Here is a 25,848-nt window from a genome sequence, read left to right on the forward strand (position 1 = left end):
TGGGAAAAGAAGAATTCAGAACAAATTGCAATGAGTCCCTTTGGGACTAGAGGCCGTTGCCGATTTCTGATAAGGTTATTTCCTGATGTCCAGGGTGCAGAACGTTCCTCTTCTTCCTGGGCTTGGCCCCCACGGGGGCCGCTGGGGGGCAGAGTCAGGCCCGTTCCTGGCTTTGCTGGGGGCCCTTGAAGTCACGGAACCCCTAATCTGCGCATGTGGTGGTGATGAATGCCATGCGTGCTCTGCCTTCAGGGTCGGAGAAGCCTGGAGTCTGAGACAAGCCTAAGTTCTGGCAGGCGGGCAGGCAGGTAAAGCTTGTAATTACGAGAAAGCAACCTGGGGCATGTGCGGACAGGCCTCTGGAGCCCAGGCAGGTGGCCTCTTGACAAGGAAGGGCCCCAGAGTATGGACTCTGGGTGCCAAAAATCCATCGAGGTGGGGGAGGGGCGGTTATGTAATGGCGATGCCACAGCCACTGAAAAAATGACCTTGCTACGCTCCACTGCCTCATTCCTCCCCACTCAGAAGGACACAAAGACCCAGCAGTCCTTCCTCCAGGCATGGCAGTGGCCCTCAACTTTATCAGCTTCAGGGTTACCTGGAGACGGCTGTTAAAACAGACTGTCAGGCCCCACCCCCAAGTTTCTGGCTCAGGAGGCGGGGGTGAGGCAGATAATTTGCATTTCTCATAAATGCGCAGGGAGGGTGCTGATACAGCTAGTCTAGGGGCCACAATTTGAGAACCACTGCTCTAGGGCTTCATGAAGTCAGTCTGCTTGGGCGCCTGATTTGATGTGTGCCTCTAGGCAAGTATCTGAGCCTCTCTGGACTTATGTTTTTCTCTGAAGGAGAAGCTAGCTTTGTCTTTGAACAGAAAAACCTCCCTCAGTGTTGAGATGCCTAATTACTATTTGCAGGTAGTTCAGAGACCTTCATGTGAAAGGCCCAGGCCTTGGCACAAGGTTCTTACTCTGTGGTTCCTACTTGCCTGTGGCCCCTGTTAAGAGCGGTCGCTTTAGGAGAGATTGGCACTTAAAGCCTTAAAGGGACAGGACAGGACAGCCTCCCTGTGCCTCAGTGCTCACCCTGCATGCATGAATCTTGAAGCCAGTCTCTAGCCTGGTCTTTGGGCATCTTGCTTCCCCAGGGAGGTGAGTGGCAGGAGCTCATCGCTGTCCCAGTGGTAAGGCATCTGTGGCACCGAGAGTTATAATCCAAGTCATATCTGCCAGCGGTCCTCCTTTGTCAACTGAACGTCCAAGAGGACTGTGAGCTCTCTGCACGCAGAGTCCTCTTGCCTTTCCCCACATAACCTAGGACAGGAGTGGACTCACAGTAGATGCCGAGTGCAGACTGAGGGAATGAAATGAACAAGCAAATAAACAAATGGTTCCTTAACTGAGCAGCCCCGAAGCCTGGCTATCTCTCTGGCCCTCTGCAGTTACATGGGCTTTTCCACCTCTGGTCTCCTCTGTTCCTCACAGAACAGTCTTGGGGATATAGGCAAGTATTCTTATCCCCATTTCACAACTGGGAAAACTGAGGCCCCAGGAAGGAGGCCTGACTTGCCCAACTTAACTAGTATGTACAGGGCAGAAGCAGAAAAAAAAGCGAAGAACTTCGTGCCACAGACCCTTGCCACAGCTTCTCCCAAGGATAATCAGTTTTCTTTCCCATGTCCCTGTAAGAGCCATTCTGCAGGTAATGGCCATGGGAGAGGGATGAATAGGAATCTAGTTCTGGGGAGGGATGAATAGTTTCTCCTTTGCAGAAATTGCCAGTGTTTCCAGGAGGCCAGCCTTAAGCCCACTGGGTGTCACATGCTGGTACACCCCAGGTGCCCATGGCAGGCTAGACTGCATGGTGCTTTACCTCCGAGCCCAGGACTGTGCCTGGCATGTGGTTGGTACACTATCAGTGTTTGTTGAGTCAATGAGTAAATAACTGAAGAATAACTGAAGACAGACGTGGTTGAAATACTGGGTCTAAACTTACAAGCTGTCTGATCTTACAAATCTTTTCACCTCTCGAAGCCTTGGTTTCTTCAACTGTAAAATCAGAATAACAATTTTTATAATAATTTTTTAAATGGCATAATAATTAAGAGAACTGGCTCTGCAGCCAGAACTGCCTGCCTCTGAATCCTGGCTCCATCCTATTCTACTGTGTGACCTCAGACGAGCTACTAAACCTCTCTGTTTCTTGGCTTCCTCATTGATAAAGTGAGGGTTGTGATAGTGCTTATATAGTGTTGTGAGGATTAAAATGAGCTAATATGTGTAAAGAGCTCTATCCAACATTACTAATAACCCTTAACAATGATGATTCTACCTCTATACTTTGGTAAATTAAATTACAACGTTAAAATAACAAGTACCTTGCAGAGTGCTTGGCACGGAGGTGGAAGTGCTCAGTAAACAGTAACCGTTACTCTTATCTTGGGCACTCATTGGCTTACAGCCCTCTGTGTCTCTTGAATCACACATAGGAAGCTGGGGACATGGGGCCTGAAAGTTGCTGTGGTACACGTGGTGGTCCCAACCCCAGCTGAGTATCCCTTCTGTTGAGGTAGGTGAAGTACCACTAGTGGCCACCGGGGACAGCAGAGGACCCAACCCCAGATGCCCGGGTTCCGAGTCCTGACAATAGGAGGCAATCAAGGAAGGGTTGACTATTCCACGGTGCCCACAGGTAGGCGTTCTCCAGAACCCTGACATGGAAGGCATTCCCCCAGCGAACTTCCCTCACTTCTGAGGGTTAGGCTACCAACCCTGCCGTTACCAGCCACATTATCTTGGATAAATCCCTTTATCTTCCCTAAACCTCAGTTTTCCCATCTGGGACATGGGGATAGGGTGATCCCTGGAGTGAAGTGAGTGCTCAGTCAATGACACCTGTTGCCAAAGTAGCGTGATGGTTATTAGCCCAGACTTTGCAGCCAGGCTGCATTCAGTCCTGCCTGTGCCACTCATTGGCTGTGTGCCTTTGGATAAGCAACTTAACTTCTCTGTGTCTGTTTCCTCATCTGTAAAATGGAGATAATAATAGTATGCATAATTCTCAGAGTTGTTGGGGGGATTAAATGAATGTATAAGGTTCTTAGAACAGTGCCTGGCACCTATGGTAAGTGCTATGTAAATGTTTGCCAGTATTATTAGAAGTCATAGTACTTTTGATGTTATTGCTATTTATTCTGAATAAGCTGCAACGTTTCTGCAGAGACCTCCCTGCTTGACATGAACTCCCCAAAAAGAGGCTTAGAGGAGACGGGAGATATGTGCGCCCTGGTTGAGGAAGGACTTTTTTTCTTTTGTTGTAGTTGAAAAACTAACTTGGGACTCAAGACAGTCTGACAGGCAGGGCACAAAGGTCAGTCACACTCTGTGAAAATACTTCAGTGCCTGGCTCTGAGCTAAGCTTCTGCCTCCAAGGCAGGTCTGTTGGAAACTTCCAGAGGGGATTAGGATCTTCACCAGGTCATTCAGGACGCAGGGAAGATCGCCAGAGAGTACCGGTGAGGCCATGACAGGTGCACAGAAGTCTCCAGCCAAGAAGGTCTGGCCAGGACAGATGGCGGGATGGACCTGGGGTGAAATCCACCCCCCCCCCCCCAGGGCTAAGGTCTAAGTAGGTTTGGGGGAAAATCCCAGGCTAAGCCTTGCTGCTGCACCTGTGGCCCAGCGTCCTACTGGGATGGCCGAGGGAAGAAGATGAGATCAGTACCATCCCCCCCTGGTGGCCTCGGCCACAAAGCATCGCAGGGCCTGCCGGGGGGCTTCGGAGGAATAGATCAAAGGCTGTGGATCTCCATGGAGACAGTGGATAGTGCTTGTCTGGCTTAGAAGCAATGGGTATGTCACTCTGGCTTCCTCCGGCAATGTCCCCAAGCCCATTTTTTTGGAGGGTTTACCTTTTGCTAAGCTCCATTCAGAGTTCTGCGTGTGCCTTTTGTCATTGAAGCCTCCTACCACAACTCTGCAAGGTAGTGGCCATGATAATCTCCATCTTATAAATGAGGAACCTGAGACTTCCAGGAGTGAAATGATTTGTCCCAGACCGTACACTAGTGTGTGTCAGAGCCAGGATTTGAGTCCTGGTCTCTCTGCCTCCAGAGAGTGTCCCCAGCCTCCTAGGGTGGGCAGCATCCAAGATGGTCCAGCATCCAGGATGGCCCTGGTGATCCCTGCCTCCTGGTAGTCATGCCTCTCAACATCCAGTGTGGCCTCCAGTGTGGGAAGGACCTAGTGATTCACTTCTAAAGAACAGAACAGGGAAAATGTGATGGATGTCATTTCCCAGATTAGGTCACAGAGATGGTGGTTTCCATCTTGTGCATGCCCTCTCCTGCTCTTTCCCAGAGCCCTCGGGGACGTAAGCTGTGATTTTTCCAAGTAGGTCTGTGTAGCCCTACAGCAAAGAACGGAGGGTGGCCTTGGGCCCACAGCCAAGGAGGAGCTGAGGTTCTCAGTCCAACACAAGAAACTGAATCTTGCCAGAACCACAGGAGTGAGCCTGGGAGTAGATCTTCCCCAAGGACAGCCTTGAGTTGACTGTAGCCCTGGCTGACACCTTGCCTGCAGCCTGCAGAGAAGCCCTGAGCCAGAGACACCCAGCTAAGCCCGTGGATTCCTGACCCACAGAAACTAAGAGATAATAAATGCTTGTTGTTTTAAGCCTCTGAGTTTTGGGGCGATTTGTCACGCAGCAATAGATAACTAATACACTTACTGTCACTACTAGTGTACACACACAAAACGTACCCACACAACCACCATGAGAAGGATTAAAAAGACCCACTCAACCATAGCGGGCAGAGCTGGGAAAGCCCCCCTCACATCCGCTAACCCAGCCTTCATTTTGCCTTTTGCCAGTGAGGGCGCTTAGAAACAGAGACAGAATGACCCTTTGCCACGGTCACACGTAAGCCAGGCTGTGGCTGCTGAGGTCCCCAGACTTCAGGAGTTCACAAAGGTGTTACAGGGAAAACAATGCAGGTTCCTAAGGACCCACAGTCGCTACCTTGTCTTAGTTCCACGTGTCTGAAGAGAGTTATGTTGGCTGGGAGATCTCAGTAAAATCTCTCCTACAAAGACTAAAAACACAGCCAAGAAAAAAAAAAATTCCAGTCGGCTCCAATATTCAACTTCAAGCTGATATCAAATTCAGGGGAGTTCTTTAATACAGTGTTTCTGGTTTTTGCTCCTTAAGTCAAATATAGCTTGTCATGTCCCTTGCTCCTGTGAGCTAAAAGAAGTTCCCTTGGGAATGAAGGGACACTGTGAACAGAAAGAGCACTGCACTGATCCCTTATGTCTCTGTCCCCCAGCCTCCTTTTTGTTTCCTTTGGTGGTGTCCTGTTGGCCTGAGGTCAGGATCATGGGGACACTGTCTGGCTTCAGAGCTCAGAACTAGAGCAGCCTCCCCACCCTTGGGCTGGGCTGCCCGCACCCGACCCCCGCTGAATTCCCATGATGCCATTGTTCCTTATGAGTCGTCAGGAGGACCGACCGGCTGGGGACAGTTCTTGCAGCCTCTCCCCACCCCACCCCCTAAATCCTCCCTTCCTGCTGCCTTGCAGAGGCCAGACACAATGTACCCTGGAGAAGAACAGAGCGAGCCAATTCCCAGGCGCAGCCGTCTCCAACATCAATTCTCAGCAGCCCCCAGGGAGGCCGGGAAAATCTCCTGGGAGTAGGACCAGCTACATAATTTGCAGATCCCAGTGCAAAATGAACATGTGAAGACCGTAGTTCAAAAATAATTAAGAATTTCAAGGCGACGACATTAACCCCAGCGTAGGGCCCCGCTGCACAGGCTGCACGTTCAGAAGCTGGCCCAGTCTTGGAGTCTCCAATCAAAACCACCCTGGAGTTGCCACTCTTAGAGCGCTTGCCCCAGATGCTCAGGGCAGAAGGTGGGCTGTCACTTCTTGGCTCCCGCATCTCCTGTTGCAGAACTCAGCAGAAACACCTCCTGGGCCACGGGTGTCCTCATAATCAGAAACATACCTTGAGGAATAAAGACCTCCCACCCAAGGCAGCTGGTTTTCTGGAAGACTGCAGGCTGCCGCTGCCGTCAGAGGTGTGCCTACCAGCAGAGTTGTCAGCAGAGAGACTGAGGCTGAAGCCAACTGCAGGGGGGCTGGGCAGTCTGAGAACCCCAGAATGCAAGGGAAGGAGGGCCCAATTGCCACGTGAAGTCCTGCTCCTGAGTGTGGGGACACGCACACACACGCACACACAGCCAGGCCAAACTTCACTGGGAAAGGAGAGCAGCAGAAATCCCCCAGGGCCGTGGGCCTGAGGAACGGCTTGAACTATTGAGACGTCAGTAGAAAACACGTGCAGACTCCTGAGAGGCATCAGAGAGGACCGGTGAGGGTGGCCGGGAAATGAGCACTGACGGCCAAGGGGCCAGATGGAAACTTCTAGACATATTTACTTTGTTGTTCTTTCTCCTCCCTCTCCGCTTTCTTCTTGGGTTTTAAAAAGTTGCCAACATTTCCAACTTAGATTTCCCCTAAAAATTCCTTTCCTGGTAGCTCTAAAAAAAAAAATTCAGAACCTCTGGTAGCACAAGAGCCAAATTCCTGTATGAGAACAATCTGCAGGGGCTGCTGGCCCCTTGTTTGCCACAGTCCCCACCATTCCCTAAGGTCTCCCTGTCATCCAACTCAAGTGGCAAGTTCATGCTTGTGCTGCTGTTTCCTTGCTATGGAGTTAAGGGGAAAGTGAATGTTTCTATCAGAAGTGGGAAAACAGGAGGCTGATCAAGAGTGCCATGTATTTCAAGGAATATGGGGAAAAGTGTGTTTCTTTGTGGAAGTGAAGGGCCTTCCTACAAGTTTAACATGCAAAGAAATTCTCAGTAAAAAGAATACAACCTAAATACTCCATGAAACAAACCACAGCAGCCATTGCACTGCCCACTGCACTCAGCCATGTCCCCGATGGATCCCTGAAGGCATCTGAAACAGTGTCCTGGACCAGATGTGTCCAGAAGGCGAGGGCACGCCCATCTTCTCCACCCACCAGGGCTCAGAGCGGTCTTTCTTTTGTTATGTTCTGCCCGTTATCCCAGCAAAGGCAGAGGACTGCAGGGATTCCCAGCATCTTCTGTCACCTGGTGTGGGGTCAGTTTACTCCTCCCAGAGTGGTGTGGTTTTCGTTCCCCAGCTGGGAGCACCACCAGCACTTGGTGTACCTGTCAGCCCTCCACTGGGCAGTCAGGGGTCCAGTTAGACAGGGGAAGGGGGACTGAGGCAGCCCTGTGGGCCTCTACAGCTGGGCCAGTGTCCCTGTCACTGGGAGGACAAGGAAGGTGTGGGTGGTAGCCGGGAAGGCTAGGATGGATGGTGGCCAGGCCATAGCAGTTGCTCAGAGGCAGACCTCCTTGCCCACTAAGAAAGTGACGTGTGAAATGTTTTAGAGACTTGCAGGGGGGAAAGTAATTTGGTTCCCACAGCTTGTCAGAAAGCCATAAACCAGTACCAGGACATTCCCAGAACTCAGGCCTGGGCCAGTGGGAGCCACAGGTTACAGAGCCAGGTCTGAAAAGTGTGGGGTGCATGCTGCCTGGAAGGGGAGAATAAGGACACCACGGAAAATGGGTGACTCCTCACCCAGCCATGGAACCCTGGCTCCCCGTGTCTACAATTGGGGGAAACTGGACCTGCCTCCTGGGACTGCAGGGAGGTAATTAGTCCTCCTAAAGAGCATCATAATCCCCAGATCAAAGGGGGTTCAGAGCTGCAAACTCACTCTGCCAGGCACAGCAGCTGGCGGGTTCAGATCTGTAGACCCTCCAAGGCGACACCTCTTACAGGGCTTGGCTGGCCTCATAACTGGCCCCCTACTTACTCAGGGGCCCAGGCCCGGGCTTCGCCTGGGAACCACCTCACCTGCTGCAGAAGGGAGTTCATAAGTAGCACTGATGAATGGACAGAGTGGGAGTTACCGATGCCCCATTTTGTAGATGGGGAAACTGAGACCCAGGAAGTGAGGTGCAGACACAGGCCCCACCCCCCCCACCAGATAACAACTTCCTCATGGGTATGAACCATATCAGTTTTCCTCCCTACTGGCACAGCGATTGCGCTCAGTGTTGTATTTACTCAAGGAAAGCCTGGTCACACAGCGCAGGTGAGTGAAGGAAGTGTCCCAGGGTTCCCGCCCCTTTTCCTGCCCGCTCTTTCCGCCCTCTCTCGGTCACTCGCTGGGACTTCAGCTCTTCAGAGCGGCTGTCACAAGGGTGTCAGAAGGGTGGAGAGACAAATGCAAACGGGAGTACCAGGCACCTTCCCCTCCCTCTATGCACTCACTTGGGGCTTTCAACGACCTGGATTCAGGCCTGTCACTCCCGACCCCTGTGACACTGGCCATCTTTCTAACCCTCAGTTTCTCCAGGAATGATCATGTGGGGATGCAAGGAGTCGCCAGGGCCGGGCGCACAAAGAGGCGACCTGGCCCTCCCCCGGACCTTGGGGCGAGTCAGGGCGCCGCCGAGGGACCGGGGGCGGGGCCGGGGGCGGGGCCGGGGCGGGGCGAGCGGCGGCCTTCGCTAGCCCGGAAGGAGAGGGAGGAGGAGCCGCAGGAGTGAGAGTCGTTCCCACGTGAGAGGCTCCGAGGCCGAATTCCTCGCGTGCGGCGGCCGCGGACGGCCCGGCGTCCGGCCGGACGGAGAGCCCTGGTCCGGCGCGCGCGGGCGGCCGGGCGGGCGGCGGGGGCGGTGCTCGGCTGCGCCCCGATGCGGCGGCGGCTGCGGGGGTTGTGAGCCCGGCGCCCGCCGTGGGAGCCCCCCGCGCCGCCACGGGCAGCGCCCCCCGGGCACGCGGCATGCGGGCGGCAGACTCTGGCACCTGGGAGCGCGTCCGCCAGCTCGCCGCACAGGGCGAGCCGGCGCCTTCCTGCGGGGCGGGGGCCGGGCCGGCGCGCCCCCCGGGGCCCGCAGCCTGCGAGCCAGGGGCGGACGCGGCGGCGCCCGGCGATCGGCCCCGCGCCGGGGCACCCTCAGTTCGAGCGGATGGCGACTGCAGCCAGCCGGGTAGGTGCGCGCCGGGAGGGGAGAGCGGCGCGGCCGCAGGCCTGGGGAGCGCCGGGGCCGGGCGCGCGGGGGCGCTCCGGGCCGGGATCGGGCCGCCGCTGGTGGCAAAGTTCTCGCCGCGCGCGGAGCCCCGAGCGCCGGACTGGGTGCACGGGGAAGACGCGCGGAACGCGGAGTTGGTCTTCAGCTTCCGAGTTGGGGTTCGCGCTTTCCGGCGGAGCCCCTTAGAGAGTTGCAACGGGAGGTCACGGCCACGCCTGCGGGAGCCGTGCGATTCCGCGGCGCCCGGAGACCAAGCTCTGGGCTGGATCCCGCGCCTGTTCTGGGGAGCGTGGGAAAGGGGCCAGCGTCTCGCGAAGTTGGGGAGGCCCCTTGTGACCGCACCTGTAATCCACCAGGCAGCCCCATAAAGTGCCCAGGGGAGCGCTGCCTTCCGGCCGCCCCTCGCCGTGGAAAGTGATGATTCGCCTTTGCTAGGAGAGAACAGATTTCTCATACATTTGAACGACTAGAGCCGAAAGAGAAATTGCAGCGGAGGAGACACAAATGCAAGGGTCTGATTGTGTATCCTTGGCTAATTCGCCCCAAGCGGAGAACTTGAGTGTTAAAATGTTCCTAGTGGATGCGCCTCTTCCATTCTGTTCCGGTCTCAGCTGGTCCCTCCCCGCTCAAGTTAGGTCATAGGGGAGGCTGGGGCGGGACGGCACAGGAACCCCTGGATCCTCTTAACTCTAGGGTCGGAAGATGGAAGAGGAAGGGCTTCCGAGAAGGGTCTGTCATCATTAGCTTGAACTTTGAGTACTTTTTCCAGGAAGAATTGAGGGGGGAGGGCACAATATTTCATTACACCATTACTCATTATTTCTCAAACACCTCGTGTGTTCCAGTAGTTTACATACAATGTCTTCTTGAAATCTAATCACCACCCTGGCAGTGAGGCTGTGTTGTCTCCAGGAAGATGAGGATAGAAAACAGAGTTTAAGGGACTTGCCCGAGACCCCAAGCCCTGAAAACGTGGTGCTGGAATTTCATATTTGGTCTGCGGATTGACACCAGAATGCCTCTCCCAGGCAGCAGGCTTACCACCTGAGAAACACCAGGGTTATTTATCTATTAATTCTTTCTTTCCTATGAGAAAAAAGCCGACTGCATGACCCCCTAATTCCAGACTGCCTGTCATTGGTCTCCCCAGGAGACGGAATCCTGGGGGTCGTAGTTCTAGCCACAGGAGCTGGGACCACCAACCAGCTGGCTCTGATGAGTGAGCTGCTGCTGATGTCCTGGAGCAACTGAGGTCTTGGGTCATCAACAGTCTGGAAGAGGGACACTGAGGCCTGGAAGGCACTTGAGTCCCTGGGCCCTTGGCTTCAGGGTTGGCCCTGCTGGGACAGTCCAGCCACCTCCCCTGTTGCGCAGAGCAGTTACAGACAAAGACAGATTGGTGTCAAACAGAGCATGGGTGCAAAGAATAAGCAAATGGGAGGGCTTGGGCAAGATGCTTGATCTTGTTGTGACCCAGTGTACCCATCTGTAAACTAGAGATATTAATAATGCCAGCTAGCATTTTGATCATTCAGAAACTAGCGTCTGCAAAGCACCTTGCCTAGTTCATAATTGATGCTAATGCATGTCAGTTGTCAGCTTTACTTGTGGGGCACCTGTCAATGCCCCCCTTGACTCAGTTTCTCACTAGGATGTGATGCTGTCCGCTCCATCTCCACCCTCCTGAACTGTATGAGATGACATTTATCTTGTCTGTAAAATAACTAATGATCCAAGACTGACTGTCCTGCCAGTGGAGGTTGTTATTATGTAAACATGTAAGAGAGGGCTGGGTGGAGATACATCTGTTTACTTTGTATCTATATAGACTCCATTTTTGTATTCATAATAGCAATATCCTAATGACATGGTGGAGCTGAGAAAACACCTGTCTCTGAGGTCTGGGGGGTGGTTGTTTTTCTCGTGGCCCTCACAGTATCCCTGTAGGGCAGAGAGCTGTGGAAATCTCCTTTCCTGATCTACAGATGGCATCACTGGCATGAAACAGGATTGAGCCAGCAGCTAAACCAGAAAGTTCTGAGTTCTCTCTATGCCACGCCCTTCACCCCCTTCTGGTCTCTGGTTCTTAAAGACCAAATGCCGTTTCTGAGAACATCCATGGTGGCCGGGCATTGAGGACAGCCTGTCAGGGACATGGGTTCTCAAATCACTGGCTGTTATGAGGGGTTATCCTCTGGGAGGTAAGTGGGAACTCTTCCGGCTTAGCACCTCCAACTGAAGTTATTGCTGAAATAAATATTTTAACCAGGCTGAGAGGGGACTTGCCCCAGGATCTCAGCACATTAGTCCCCAGCCTAATGCGATGCTCAGTTTAAGGAGCTAAACGAGTGCCCTTTTGGATGACAGAATCTGGAAATTGGCCCTTTCAGAGGCTTGGGGAAGGGGAAAGAGAGAGGGGATCTTTGCTTGGTGGTATGGAGTCCTGGCACCTTGACGTTGCTCACAGGTGATGTCCTCAGATCAGCAGGGTGACAGACTCTGTGACACCTGCTGACAGCTCTGGCCTCCAGGCTGGGACTACTTCCAGGGGAGGTTATCATTTATGCCTGGACTAGGCACCAGAGCAGGAGATGCAGATATTAGATACATGCTCGGTCTGTACCCGGTTCTGCCTGAAATCTGTTTGACCTTGAGAGTCACAGTAACTCAGTTTCCCTGTTGGTGTGATGGGAGTGAAGGACTCCATCAGAGGGGGCATCTTTCCAGAGCCCCCGCAGAGCGAACTGCTCACTGAGCCTTCTCAGACTGAGAACTTGAATGATTCTTTCTTTGGTTGTCCGTTCATTCAGTCGCCTTTCTTGAGCATCTACTCCTGCCAGGCACTGTTGTAGCTGCCAGGGATACAGCAGCCAGGAGACAACTGCAGGGCTTGTTTCCATGGAGCTTCTGTTCCGTGGGAGATTTCCAGTAGGCAAATACACACAAGGATGTGTCAGGGGATGGGAGGTGCTGGGCAGAAAAATCAGCCAGGTGAGGGGTTAGGGTGATGGGAGCAGGTGGTCAGAGGGTGCACTTGAGAAAGAGGTGAGGTGTGTGGGCGCTGAGTCCCAAAGGCAAGATGGAATTCCAAATTGCTGATCGGCTGTAAGGAAACAAGTCATTTTTTTTTTAAAGTGGTAAATTAGTGTCTTTGTAGACTGGGCGCTTTATCTGTTCACATCTGAAGCCTACCCAGGCTACCTTCTTTATTAGTCATATGATTTCTTATCCCCTCTTGCCCCTCCTCCTCACATAAAGTGCCCTGGAGAAGGCGGGGTCCTAGTGTATCTGTGTAGAGACTCCCAGCTCATGTCCTCTGAGGGCCAGGCTTGATGCTAACCAAACACCCAGCTTGTCGTAATCAGTCCTCCAACGACCCAGGGTGGGGTGCAGTTGCTGATTTCATCCACAGATGGGGAAACTGATGCTCAGAACATTTAGTAACTAGGCTGAGGTCACATAGCAGGTAGGTGTCACAGCCAGGACTTTGTCCCAGATTGTAGACCTCAAAGCAGTGTGGAAAGACCTTGTATCGATCTTAAGAAAGTAGACCTTTAAAAAAGAAAAACTATACTAAATTTTTTTAAAATTTTAAAAAGAAAAAAAATGAAAGTAGACACACATTGTTTCAGGTCCATTTTTCCTTTAAATTTTTATCTTTAAAAATATGTGTCCTCTCCTTGACATTCCTTGTTTTAAGCAACTCAAGTATTTGCTTATCTTTGTGCCTTTAGCAATTTCCTCCTTAGGTCGGCTTTGTGTTATCCCTTCTGTAAAGGGTTTCTGCTGGGTTGGGGGTGGGATTCAATCTCCACCTTGGAACTGGACGTGCTCTTAGAAAGTCACCCACTAGGATCACAACAGTTTAGTGTGAGCTTCCCTGGTAACAGGGTGGGACAGATATGATTGGCGGCTTGGCTGTTCTGGACATTCAGGAATGAAAGTCACTGTTGTTGAAAAACTATTTGATTAGTTTCCCTTGGAAGGTTTTTGGGGCCCAGTTCCCTCCAACCTGTGGACTGCAGTTTCCTTCTGCCAGGGCAGTGGGCACAGGGCACCACATTTGGAATCAAACGCACCTGGTTTGATCTCACCAGTCCTGTTGCTTACTAGCTATGTGTCCCCAAGCAAGTTAGTGCATGTCTCAAGCCTCAGTTTACCCATCTATAAATAGGATCACATTACCCACCTCAGAGTTGTTGGATAGGAATCTGTATGGTTAGCATCCTTCATACCATGGGGCCTGCTACTCCTGATGCCATAGAGGGAGGGGGAAATTCCCGTTTATCCAGAGTCCAAAGAACTTGTGAGTGTGTGTATGTGTGTGTGTAAAATATTTTTAATTTTTGAAGTTTGAAGTAGTGAGACTTGACGAGACAGGTGATTCTGGAGGAGTACTAGCCGCTTATTTGGCCTTCTGAATCATCAGGAAATTTCCAGAATGGTCATTATGTGCTCTTTATGGTCTGTGTAGTATTCCAACTGAATCAACTGGATGATTTGCTAGCATCCTCCAGCCATTCTGGGGAGAGAAGAGTTTACTCCCCTTTCAATCATCTCAAGAGCCACAGAGCACGCGTGGCTCAAGGATGGTAGCAAACACGACCCCAGGGTTGGCTTCTCTCACCCGTAAATACATCAGCCACATGGGCGTGTACACAGATTTTAGCCCCAGCAGAAAGCACGCCGAGCGCATCATTAAGTGTCCAGAGCATCGCCGTGGGGAGCCTTGTTTGTGAGTCACTGAGGACTTTAAACACTCCAGGGAGGCTGGCAAGCCGTGGCTGCAAGTGTGTGTGCGTGTGTGTGTGCCTGTGTGTGTCGTTATTTTTTATAAATTTACCCTCTGTAAAAGCATTTCGTGTTGAGCGCGTCAGATGAGTGCCTGTCCGGGAGGGGAGAAGTCAGGATTGCTTCCTGTTCACAAGGACCACCCCTTCTGTACCCGCTGGGGCAGCCACCATGAAGGTGGGGACTTCAGGCTCTCTCTTGTCTGCTGTTTGGATGCCTTCAAGAGAAGCCAGTTAGAAGATGCTGATTGTGGCAATTCCTCAGAGCCCTCGCCAAATGGCATTAGCCCAGCAGGTGCTGCCGCAGCCCCAGATTTGGAAAAAATTAACAGCCGGAAAGGTTTGACAGGTAGGTGAGTCCTGCCTGGTGTCCTAGCCCTGAGCTGGGTGATGCAAACCCTGGGCTCAGGAGCCGGGCATTCAGTGGTGGCGACCCTCCAAGTGTGTCGTGCTGGGCTTTGGGGACCACTTCTGGGAACACCCACCACCCGGTGGCCCGTCTGCAGGTGATGACAGCCGCGTCTTTTGTCACTGCCCAGATTTAGAGGCTAGCTCAGGCTCCCAGCTAGTTCAGGCTGTAACTTTATCACAGGCATTGTGTTCAGTACCTTTTAATTGTGCAGAAGCTTCAGAAAATGCTCCCTGGGGGCCTGGAGAGAGGTTAAAAACAACAGCTGCTGGCTCCCGTGTGCGTTATTCCCTCACCTTACGGCTCAGCCTTGCCCGTGCATCCCTAACTTTGCAGTCCTATGTGCCGGGCTGGGAAGAATACGCATTTCTGGTTGGTAAGGTCCTGTTGATGATGAGGAATCATTTACTGAGGGCCGCCCAGAAGCCAAGTGCTTCGTTACTTGCGTTCCTGTCGATCTTCCCCGACCCCTGAAAGGTACCTGGCATTCTCCCCGTCTTACAGGGCGGACAGCTGAGGCGTAAACAGGTACACAGGTTGTAGTAAGTGGCTTTGCCAGGCTGCCAGGCTGGCTGCCGGCCCCACTGCTTTTCCCCTGCGGAGTCATTCATCAGCTGATGATTCCCTGAGAGCCACCGGGGCACCAGGCAGAGGCTGTGATGCTGGGAGTCATGGGATTTTTCTGGTCTTTGGCTCACTGGCACCCAGTCAGCCAGAGGCAGTTGGGCGGGAGGGCGCCTGGGGCCCAGAGCAGCTCCCTTGGCTCCCAGAGACTTACCCCACCCCTCTGGCCCAGGCAGAATCCAAGGAGGTCGGCCGGCGCGTGATGAGAGGTCCAGCCCTGGCCATTTGGGAACCTGGAATGCAGAGCCCCGAGCGGGAAACCTCGGCAGGGCGGGGGTCAGTCCACTCCCTCTCCAAAGTGAGGGAACTGGGCCTCAGAGCGGGGAAGGGACCACACTCCACGATGTCACGTGGGATCATCTCCAGGGTCAAACATGAAAACCCACAAAGGCACTTATCGCCTTGGCAAGGCCGGGCGTTCTCTCCCTCACCCTCTTCCCTAACCCCCCTGACCTGTCGCAGCGGCCTCAGGCTTTAAGGAGCACAGTAGTCTGAGGGTGATTGCTACTTGCAGATTCTCAGGCTCCACCTCAGGATCCTGACTCTGTAGGTCCCGGGAAGAGCCTGGGAATCTGTATTTTTAATCAAGTTCCCGGGGTGACTTTGATGCAGGGGTTCCACGGATCAGAGTTTGAGAACCTCTGCCGTACACCTTTCTAGGGTTGGGAATGATTTTTTTAAATATTTTATTTATTTATTATTGTATTATTTGATTATTTTACGCAGGGGGGGCATAATTAGGTTTATTTGTTTTTAGAGGAGGTGCTGGGGATTGAACCCAGGACCTCCTACATGCTAAGCACATGCTCTACCACTTGAGCTATGCCCTCCCCACTAGTTTGAGTGAGTTTTAGTGGAAGAAACCAGGGAGGCCGTGTACTCTGGCTTACCTTACCCCCTGTGCCCTGATGTAATCCTTAGCAACTTCTTTTTCCCTCCCACTGGTGACCCAAAGTGGGCTGTAGGTACATGGACAACCTAGTTAAATCCCACTTTTTCCTTTTCTAACCCAATTTCCCACCCCCTTCCCTCCCCTCATCCTCACTCAGATTATCAGAATCTACTAGAAAGAGGCACATGCATTCCTGCCTCGTGCTCTCACAAGACGGCAGTGGTCGGAAACAGCCAGAGTAAAGGTTTGTCTTTCCTGAGCCCCAGGCTGTCACCAGCCTCCACTGGACCTCCCACTCTACCAGCGTTCCTTCTGCCTTGAGCTCCTTGGAGGGGCCAGGCCCTGGGCTGGGTGCTGAGGAGTCAGATGAGACCACACTCTTGACCGTGGCCCATCTGGATTCTTCAGACTTGGTACCAAACCCCCCGGAGGGGCTGGCTCTTCCCGGCTCCCCAGCCCAGGCCGCCCCCTCCCTTCTGTTGTTGGTTCCAACATTGTACCAGTGGCAGCTGTCTCTGGCTAGGCGGCCTGTCAGTGTTTCCTCTTGGCACCTCTCCCCATGTCGACAGTGCGGACAACAGCCAGGGGGACTGTCTATCACATTACACCCTATAGGACTTCTCAGCTCCTGCAGGGTGGGAAGCCAAGGGGCCTGGGTGGCAGAGTGGGAAGGCTTTGCCTGTGACCACCCCTCTCCCTGCGTGGGAGACCAGCAAAGAGCTGAGTCCCGGGGCCTATGGGCTTGAATGCAGATTCTGGGGCCCACAACCAAGATTGACTTAGTAGGTCCAGGGTGGAGGTTAAGACTCTGCATTTTTTTTTTTTCTGGCAGTAAAATATTAATCACATAAAATTTACCATTTTGACCATTTTTAGGCGTACAATTCAGTGGCATTAAATACATTCACAATGTGTGCAGCCATCACCACTAGCCATTTCTAGAACTTTTTCATCATCCTGAACTGAAACTGTACCCATTAAATCATAACCCCTACTCCCCACTAACCCCAGCCCCTGGTAACCACCCCTGGTTCTGCCGTCTGTACGCCTTTGCCTGTTCTGGGTGCCTCATACAGTATCTGCGGGACCCCGCACTTTTAATGTATCGTCCATCCCTGCCCCTTTGAGGATGGTCCTGGAACCACATGTGGCGATCCCCTGTCCTGGATGCTTTATCCCAGTGTTTCTTTCATTTCCTTCATTAAAAACACAACCACCTCACAGGTGTGCTGGGAAGGTTTAGGGAAGAAACAAATTTACTTTTTATGGGGCTAAAACCAGTATATTGTCAATGCCTCTGCCACTGATGCATTAAACACATCATTTTTGTTTGTTTGGTTTTGTTTGATGTAGTTTTTCTGTTTGTTTTGTTTTTTAAGAGGAGTGGCTTGAGCTCTTCCTAGTTTGTTTTCTGAAGCGTATTTGTGACTCCTGAGCTTAAGGGCCACTCGGTGCCCTGGGGAATCTGCCTTGGGCCAAAGGTCAGCTGACGCTGAGAAGTGCAGGGAGGCAGCGTCTCCTTCTGGGTGTGTGCCCTGTCTGGGTCTCAGAGAAGATTCTGTCAGCCTGGGGTGAGGGTGGGGGCTGATGCCAGCATCCTGTCTAAGTGCTCAGCTTCCCCATTCTGGCTGCCAGACACTGCCTCCATCCCTTTCAGATGAAGGGCTGGGACAGGGGTCCGGGGGAACCAGTCAGGTCTATGCCTTTGCAGTCCCAGACTGTAACCACCTGCACACCCTAATTATTTCTTTCTGCCAATCAGGGTTCAAACATCCAACCAAGGCTGACAGTCGTCTCTGATCTTAGGGCAGATTTTTTTGTTTTTTTGTTTTTTTGTTTTGCCAGGTGGCCCTTTGCTGCTTTCCCTTAAACCGGCCCCAGCCTTGGTGGGCTTGCTTTGGGACCTTCCACTGCACCAGCCCTCATCTTCCTATGCTCCTTCGAGGCCTTTCTGGCTGCATTTACAGCCAAACGGAAGGGAAACTTCTGTCCCTGATGGTCCCTGTGGATTCCTTCCTCTTGAGCTCTGGAGCAGACATAGACGCCGCCCCTGCCAAGCGGGACTGCCTGCTCCCACTATCGAGTGCAGGGTAGAAACTTCAGCCCCACGTAGCCTTCCCTCTCTGTGGTACCCTGGGAGAAACCAGTGGGGAGTCCCTTTTTATAGAAGGGGAAATGGAGGCAGACACGATGTGATCTCTTTGGTCCAGAGTTGTCTGGTAGAACTCCCTGCCAAGATGGAGATGTTGTCTACCTGCACTGTCCTGTACGCTGGCCACTGTGTTCAAAAGGTAGCTAGTATGACCACAAAACCAAATTTCAAATTCTGTTTCGTCTTAAAAGGCCACATGTGGCTAGTGCCTACCACACTGGATGGTGCAGGTGGCCCTGCGTCAGGGCATGATAGCACAGGTGTGTGTGGCCCGTCACAATCCATGAAGCCTGAGACAGGTTTTTCCACTGTGCTCCTCAAAGGCTGCCGTGCCTCTCCGTGTGGTCCCTGGACTGCCAGCGTCGAAATCACTGAGCTTGTGGTTTTTAAGTTCCTGGACCACCTACCGGACCTGAACAGTCAAAACTGGGCCCAGGAATTTGCACTTGAAACATGTTACCTCCACCTCCACCCCCAGGTGATTCTGACGTTCTCTGAAGTTTGAGAATCAAGGGCTCCAGCAGGTGCCATCTTTACTGCTGTGGGTCTTCCCAGCCTCCAATGGCCCATGTGCCTTTGTGCCTTTGCTACCAGCCCATCACATGCACCAGGCCAGTGGCTCTCGAGATGGGGTGCCAAGACCAGCAACATCAGACTCACCAGAGAACTTGTTAGAAATGCAAATTCTCGGCCCGCCCCAGATCTACAGAGTCAGAACCTGGGTGAGCCCAGCTGTCTGGGGCTTAACAAACCCCTCCAGGTGCTGCTGATGCCGCTGCAATGTGAAACTATTCCCTGAGCAAGACTGCTCTGGGAAGCTCCTGCTGCTTAAAAATTTCCCCCCAAATCCTCTTGTCTGTCCTCTCCTCCCCCTCCCCTGACCCGTTCCCTCTGGACCCTGGCCTGTCCTCTCGCCAGCTGCCGAGAGCTGCCAAGACCCTCCCACGCCCAGGGACTGTGAGTGTGTGGCAAGAGGAACCCTCCTGCCTTTCACAAGGGCCTCCGGGACCCTGGCCGTCTCAGGGATGCTCTCTAGGGGAGGCAAGCCGAGCAGTGGCCAGCAGCACCCCCACCCCCACCCTCTCTCCCAGCATCCCAGGTGGCGGCCACCTGCTCGTCCTGTGCCCGAATCTCAGAAGAGCAGAGGGCCAGATGGGCCATTTCCCTGGGGCCATCTCTTGGAGCAGGATCCCTGCTGCTTCCCCGGGCATCCATCAGCCCGGAGGAAGTTGGCACAGCTCATAGCTGTGCTCAGCAGACAGCCCTTGTCTATTTGATGTCATCCCAGTGTGTACAGAAAGCAGGGCGGGTGGCGGCCAGAGCAGCGCTGGCCGTGCTGCTTACCTGCTGTAGCACCTTCCCTGTGCAGGTCACTCATCTCTGAACCCCAGTTTCCCTGTTCTGTGAAGTGAGAACCACGGTGCCAGCCTGGCAGAGCTGCACAGAGCCGCAGTTGCTTTCCCTGAGCCCGCGGATCTGGAAGCGCTTTGCACACTCTGAGGCACCTTACAGATGTGGCCAGGTGAGGGCAGACCTGGGCCTCGGGGAACCAACTCGTCCTGATTTGCCTGGAACTTTCCTGGCTTCAGCACTGATAGTCCCACATCCTGGGAAACCCTTCAGGCCCAGGCAAACCAGGACAGGTGGTCTCCCTGTCTGTCCCCCAGTGGCTTCTAGACACTCAGCTTTGCCAGCTACGATCAGCTGCTTTTGCCATAGAGAAAATCATCCCCCCACCCTGTGCCTCCTGGTGGTTAAGGCATCACCTGCCTGACCCCTGACCCCTCTCTGCCTTCTGCTGATTGCATTGACCTGCTGGCCCTGCTCTCACTTCCAGCTCATCCACGTCTCTGGGCACTGTCGGATGGTCTGGCCGACCCTCCACTCAGATTCCAGCTGAGTGCATCTTCATTAAATTATATCTGCCTATTTGTTCATTTTTTCACTCACTAAATCAATGCTTATCAGGTTCCGACCGGGTGCCTGGTGCTGACAGGCTGAGCCCTGCCAGCCCTGCCCTCCAGGCGCTTACATTCTGGAGAGGGGTTTTCTGTATAGAACCCTTCCCTTGAACCAGAATGAGGCCCTTCCTCAGCCTCTCCCTGGATCTGACAAGGCTCCTGGTTCGTCCATCTGGCAGGTTTGGAGGTGCTACTGGCAACCATGAACAGTGACAGCCTGTCTCCTGGCTCCTATTGAGGGGCTCAGGGTCTCCTCGCTGCCCCATGAACCAGCCGGCCCCTTCTCACCCACACTTTCTCCTTCTCAGCTCTTAGGTCTCCACCCCGTCCCAAGTGCCACCCTGTCCTGGGCCCCTGACCCTCCTGCAAAGCCTTTCTTGCTCATCCCAGCCCCTCAGTGCATCGCCCTTGCATTGCCCTGGGTAGGTCACCTGGAGCACGGGCCTGCCGAGACCAGGTCCTGCAGGAGCATTTCTTGAGCCTTACTCTGGGCCTTCCTCCTGAACTGGACCCTCGGACGGGGCAGGGACCGGAGGGCGCCTCCACATCTGCTTCCTTCTGTTCCCCCAGGCACAGAGTAGGGCTTCAGGAAACGCTCCAAGTGGGAGGAAACATGCAGACGTGAATTTTTGAGCTGGATGCACCTTAGGAGGAAGAACTCTAACCCAGCTGATAGATTGGCGCCCTAATGGATGAGCTTCACCTGGCAGGTGAACACCTGCAGCCCCACCAGTAATTGTTGGGGTTTTGAGGGGTCAGTAAATACAGCCCTCTTCCCTTCTGGAATTTGGAACCCACCAAAAGATAGAGGCAGAAGTTGGACAGATGGAGAACGTGACTTGGGTGCTGCTCTGGGTGCTCTCTGGCCCCACAGCCCTGCGCTGGGCCCCGATCTCAGGCCTGGGTGTGATGATGTAACATAATGGGTCCATTTGGTTTTACTCCCGCTCTCGTCCTATGTGTTGCCGGGTCACTGTACCTCCATCAACAAGTGGACAGCTTGCATTTCAGTTTCCAGAATCTTTGAACATGGTAGAGCCCCTGAAGTTCTTTTGTCTGTTTAATCTACAATTAATTATAGTGCACTTGTCTGGACCAGAATCCTTCTTAAGTATCAGGGATAACGTTGTAGGTAAAACGGTCCTGCCCCAAACACAGTCCTCCTCTCATAATGCGTTAAGTCCAGGATATTTTCAGAAACTTAGACACCGAGAACTTTCTTTGTTTCCAGTGTCCTTGAGAATTTCCTGAAATGCCTTCTGCTTCCCCACCTTGGTTAGCAGGGCAGGCAGAGCCTGGTCAACTCCCTTTTTGGAATTAGGCTTCTGCAGACCTTTCGGGTCCTCACACAGAACCCGGGCATTTTAGGATTGGTGGTTGTACCGGACTCCACAACTTCCCTGCTTGGGGGTAAGAAAATAAGAATCCATTGCATCAGTGGAGTCTTTTCATTGTTTGCTTCTCTGTCTTTCAAACTAAGCCCAAGTCCTAGTTACCTGGGCCCTGTAGCTGACTAAGATCCTAGTTCACCAGCCCTGTAGCTAGCTGGGACTTGGTTGGGGAGGTTTGATTGTGTGTGGACAGCTGCCAGGGTGTTTGAAATGACCAGCAGCTATTCTCCCGTCCCTTCCTGCTGGGCTCCTGCGGAAGGCATCAGCGACTTCCCCAAAGTCCCCATGTGTCCCTGTGTGACCGCCTGGGCTTCTGTCTGCAGCTGACCCTGGTGACCGCGGGGCAGAGCCCCACCCACTTGCTGTCCCCACACCAGCTCCGTCTTCCTGCTTCCTGGGCTGACTTGCTGGTTCTGTTCTCTGGGTTCTTTTCAGAGACTTGCTGTTTGCCAGTGGACGAACGCGTGTTCTGAGCAGTTGTGCACCCAGAGGGACTCTTGGGTCTCCCCCACCCCCACGTCACTTTCTACAAGGTCTCGTGTCACTAACGTGCACTCGGGTGAAAATCATGCAGGGGAGCCTGATCTAAGCACTCTTGCTTGGCAGGACTGCCTGCATTAAACTACTGAAATCAATTAGGTGCATTAATCACCCATTTTACAGATGCAATAACTGAAGCATATCAGGGAGATTAAGAAACTTGGCCCAGGCCATAGAGCCAGGAAGTAGAAGAGGCAAGATTCAGCTCAAGAGTCCGGCTGGAGTCTGGCTGGAGCCACCTGTCTCCTGTCCCCGCTGCTGCCCACTCTGCCGCGTCACTGTGTCCTTGGCCTGCAGCAGAGTCTCAAGTGAGGAATAACAAAGGGACTCTGTCCCTTGAAGGTGCCAGACACACCCCTTTGTCCAGGCCCAGCCCTGGTGGGGAGCTCCTTGTGGCTGCCCCCCTGGACTGGGCTGGGTCCTTGTGAAGTGGGCGGGGCACAGGGGCGGCTCTGCAAACTCCAGCCAGGAGCTCAGGTGTGGTGTGCTCTGCACAGGTGTCCCTGGCAGCCCATCTCTCCCAGGGCTGCGGTTTCCTGCTGCTCTTGGCCGTAACATGTTAAGGTTGGAGGAGTTTGGCTACTCTCCATTCACCCTGTAATGTAGGGAAACGTGATCACTGTCATTCAGGGTGGCATTCAAGGCTCCAAGAGGTTCGTGCTTAGAGCCCAATAACTGTTAATGAAAAAACCACTTGTACTGTTTGCACTTCTTGCTTTCTTACCACCTACCCAGAGAGTCATGTAGTTGCAGGACTATTTGAGTTGCAAATGATAGAAGCACGACTAGAACTGACTCATAGAAAAGGAAATTAGTAGCTCTCCATAACTGAATTGATCAGTGGTAGATCAAGCTTCAGGCATAGCTGCATCCAGGGGCTCAGAAGATGTCATCTCCCAGCTCTCCTTTCATCTGTTTGGGCCTTATCCTTTCTGGTGGCAAAAATGACCCCTAACAAGCCAAAGCAGCATTTATCTTTCTAGGATTCCAGTGTAAAGAGTCCCTCATTCCCAGTGTTTCTAGCAAAAATCCCAGGACTGACTCTCATTGGCTTAGCTTTAATTGTATGACAGCTCTGAGCCAATCACTTGGTCCAGTAGCAAGAAATGCTTTGATTGGCAGGCCCAGGTCAGGTGCCCTTCCTTGGAATAGGTTGGGGTAGGGGTTGTGAGCCTCCAGGGAAACACACAGGCTGAGAAGGGGGGTGTTAGCCAAAGGAAAGTCAGGGAGAATGTTCATCCTGAGGAGTGGAAGCCAGGAAGCAGACGCAGGAGTTGTCCTGCGAAATGTGAGCTGATTCCTTTGGCGTGTGTGTGTGTGTGTGTGTGTGTGTGTGCGCTGTGCGCATGCGTACCCCTCACCAGGTGCTGTAAGATTCAAATGCGAGCCTTAGATGTAGGTGCCGTCAGTTATTATTTTGCGGGTTTTCTTGAGCACCTGCTGTGGGCCAGGCCCTGTTCTAGACGTTGTGGAGGAGCTTGGCTTTCTCTTCTGTCCATTGTTCCTTCTGCCTCCCCTTTTCCTTCCTCTTCTACCTTTAAGGACCAGGAGGACACCTGCTGTCTCAAGTTCCTTCTTAGTCTCCTGAGCATAAGTAGTCACGACCCCTCCTTTTCTCTCGCTTGTCCTCTGTTCAAGCTTTGTCTTTATCACACCTGTCCCAGGTGGGCTTGTAGGAGGACCTTTGGGCCTGTTGGCTTCCTGAGTATGGGGCCTGGGTGGGCCTGATCTGAGCACAGTGTGCCTGCTCCCCCCGGGACAGCATAAACGCATGCTGTGATGTCCCCCTCACCGGACCCCTGCCATCTCCCGCTATCTCTGGGCACGCCGAGGTCAGTGGCAGCAGCTGGTGCCTCAGGCCTGCCAGACAGCATCTGGCTTCTCTCAACCTTCCCAGCAGGAGTCAGATTTTTCTGGGCTGCATCTGGAGCTTGGCCATCTCCCTGGCGAGCACTGGCTGCTTCCCTTTGGAGATGACCTGAATTCATAGCGTGCCCAGCAGGCAGATGCTGCCTTCTCACAGCCAGGCAGGGAGTGGGCAGCCTGGGGAGGTAAGGATTTGGCAAAAGGGCATGGTTGGCTTCCCTTGTGCCTGCTGTTTTTTGGGGTATAGGTGCCGGCTCCCCATTTCATTTAGTACCTGCCCCAGGGAGGAGAGTGAGTTCCCACTAAGACAAGTCTCTGGACCTAGGGCTTTGAATATGAGGACATTGGAGACGTACCACGTGCTCAGGGCCATAGAGCCAGACGCCTGGGTGCACGTCATCCCCAGCTCCTCAATCCCTCTGAGCCTCACTTTCTTCATCTGTAAATTGGGGATGCTCTCCCTACCTAGGAGGGTTTTGTGGTGATGACATGAGAATACATGTACACAGTCCTTAGCATGGTGCTTGGCACATAGTAGGTGTCAGTAAACATCATTTGTATTAGCCTCATACCACAGCAGGCCCTGGAGTGATACGAGGCTCACCGGAGAGATGCCAGGTTGGAGAAGTCCAGGGTCAGCGATGTGTAGGCAATAAAGGCCTTGGGGCGAGGGAAGTCTTGTTGAGGAGACGTTTTCGGAGATGACATCACTAGCCCTCTGCTCCCCGGCTCAGAAGCCGTTGTCAGGCTTTGGAGTTGTGGGAAGCCCACGCCGGGGCCCTGAGGGAGCCTGCTGCCTCTTTCTGAGCCTCAGGTTCATCTTGTCACAGGAATGATGGAAGCCAAACAGATGGCAGATAATGATGTTTACAAAGCGTGGGTCCGAGGCGGGGTTGGCAGTACTGGAGGCACCTTTCCATGAGGTGTGTGCCGCCGGGCCCTCTCCTGCCTGTGCAGACGCTGGGAGTCTTGGCCATGGCTGAGCTTTTGCTTCGTTCTCCAGGGCGTGCAGTCTGGGTGTGAGCACCGGGCTCAGCAGCGATGAGAGGAGGTCCAGGTCGGGGAGCAGAGGCCATGGGTGAACCCCAGAGTGAGAGGGAGCTTGAGTGGGCCTGGGGGACATCCTCAGGCTTGACCCCCTTCACTGCCTCAGGACCACCAGGTTTCATGGCTGAGTCTTCGCCTGGCCCAGCCACCTCCAGGGAGGGCCCTGTCTCCCACTGCAGTGTCCCCTGCCAGGGGCGCGCTGGTGTTTCAGGGCTGAGAAGCAAATGCTTACTTAAAGGCACTCAAACCAAAGGAGGGCTTGCTTGTAAGGACACAGAGGCAACCTCAGGAAGCCAAGGCCAGCCACGTGGGGTCCGCACACCGACACTGGGAGCCTGAGGCAGTGCCCTCCCGCCCATCCCCCCTCCCTAGGTATTTCCAAGGGTCCTCCCTGATTGCCTCCCTGGCCGTACTCCCCTGCCAGGGGGTCTACTCCCGCAGAACTTGTCAATTTCTTAAATGCCTGGGAGACAAAATCGGATTGGCAAGCCCTGGGTCTGGTGACTATTCGATCAGCTGCATCTGTGCAGGTGAGCAGCTTCCCTTGGGGGCTAGGGGAAGGTGGTTAACTTAGGGAACTGAGGGCCAGGGAGACAGACTGACTCCTGTGTCCAGAACGGGCTCCCTCCTGAGCTGGAACGCCTTTGGGGGCGGGGAACGTCCTTCCTCTCCAGCTGTCCCTACAGGTTTTTAACTGGTTCATTTTAAGCCTTCACTCACTTTTATATTGAGCCCCAAATCGATCTCATTGTAGCATCCACCCTTGGCCCGTGTCCTACCATTTTAGAATCTTATGCACAAAATCTGTTTCCTCGACACAATAGCCCCTCTGACATGAGAAGACAGCCGCTGTGGCACACAAACCAGTAAACCAGCTTCCTTTCCCTAAGCGTCTTTTTTTCCCAGCCAGGGCAGAGCGGACTGTGCTGGGGGTTTGCAGGACGAGATGTCTTGCCTTGATCTGCTCAGCTGACCAAACTTGGACTCTCATCCCCCGACCAGGAGGCTTCTGTGAGGCCCGAGAGAGCTGCTGGAGGGCACGTCTTCCCCTGCACATCGCAGGGAAGAATGCTCCCCAGCCGGAGCTGTGCG

The 25,848-nt window shown here is 53.4% G+C and overlaps 1 protein-coding gene across 6 annotated transcripts in view; it reads left to right on the top strand.

Annotated features, from left to right (window-relative positions):
• Window positions 1-25,848, top strand: part of KAZN (kazrin, periplakin interacting protein) — a 992,786-nt gene that overhangs the window by 845,541 nt on the left and 121,397 nt on the right. Inside the window, exon 1 of one of the 6 annotated variants that reach the window (XM_032495236.1) lies at window positions 8,573-9,042. The exons of 3 other annotated variants lie outside the window; for them this stretch is intronic. In XM_032495236.1, the coding sequence (XP_032351127.1) occupies window positions 8,835-9,042 (208 nt within the window). In that variant the 5' untranslated portion in view covers window positions 8,573-8,834. Of the gene's footprint in view, window positions 1-8,572; window positions 9,043-10,948; window positions 11,286-25,848 lie in introns of those variants that run through there. 2 more of the 6 variants (XM_032495240.1, XM_032495237.1) reach the window with 2 other exon arrangements.

This window comes from Camelus ferus, chromosome 13 (assembly GCF_009834535.1).
Source record: "Camelus ferus isolate YT-003-E chromosome 13, BCGSAC_Cfer_1.0, whole genome shotgun sequence".
Classification (NCBI taxonomy): domain Eukaryota; kingdom Metazoa; phylum Chordata; class Mammalia; order Artiodactyla; family Camelidae; genus Camelus; species Camelus ferus.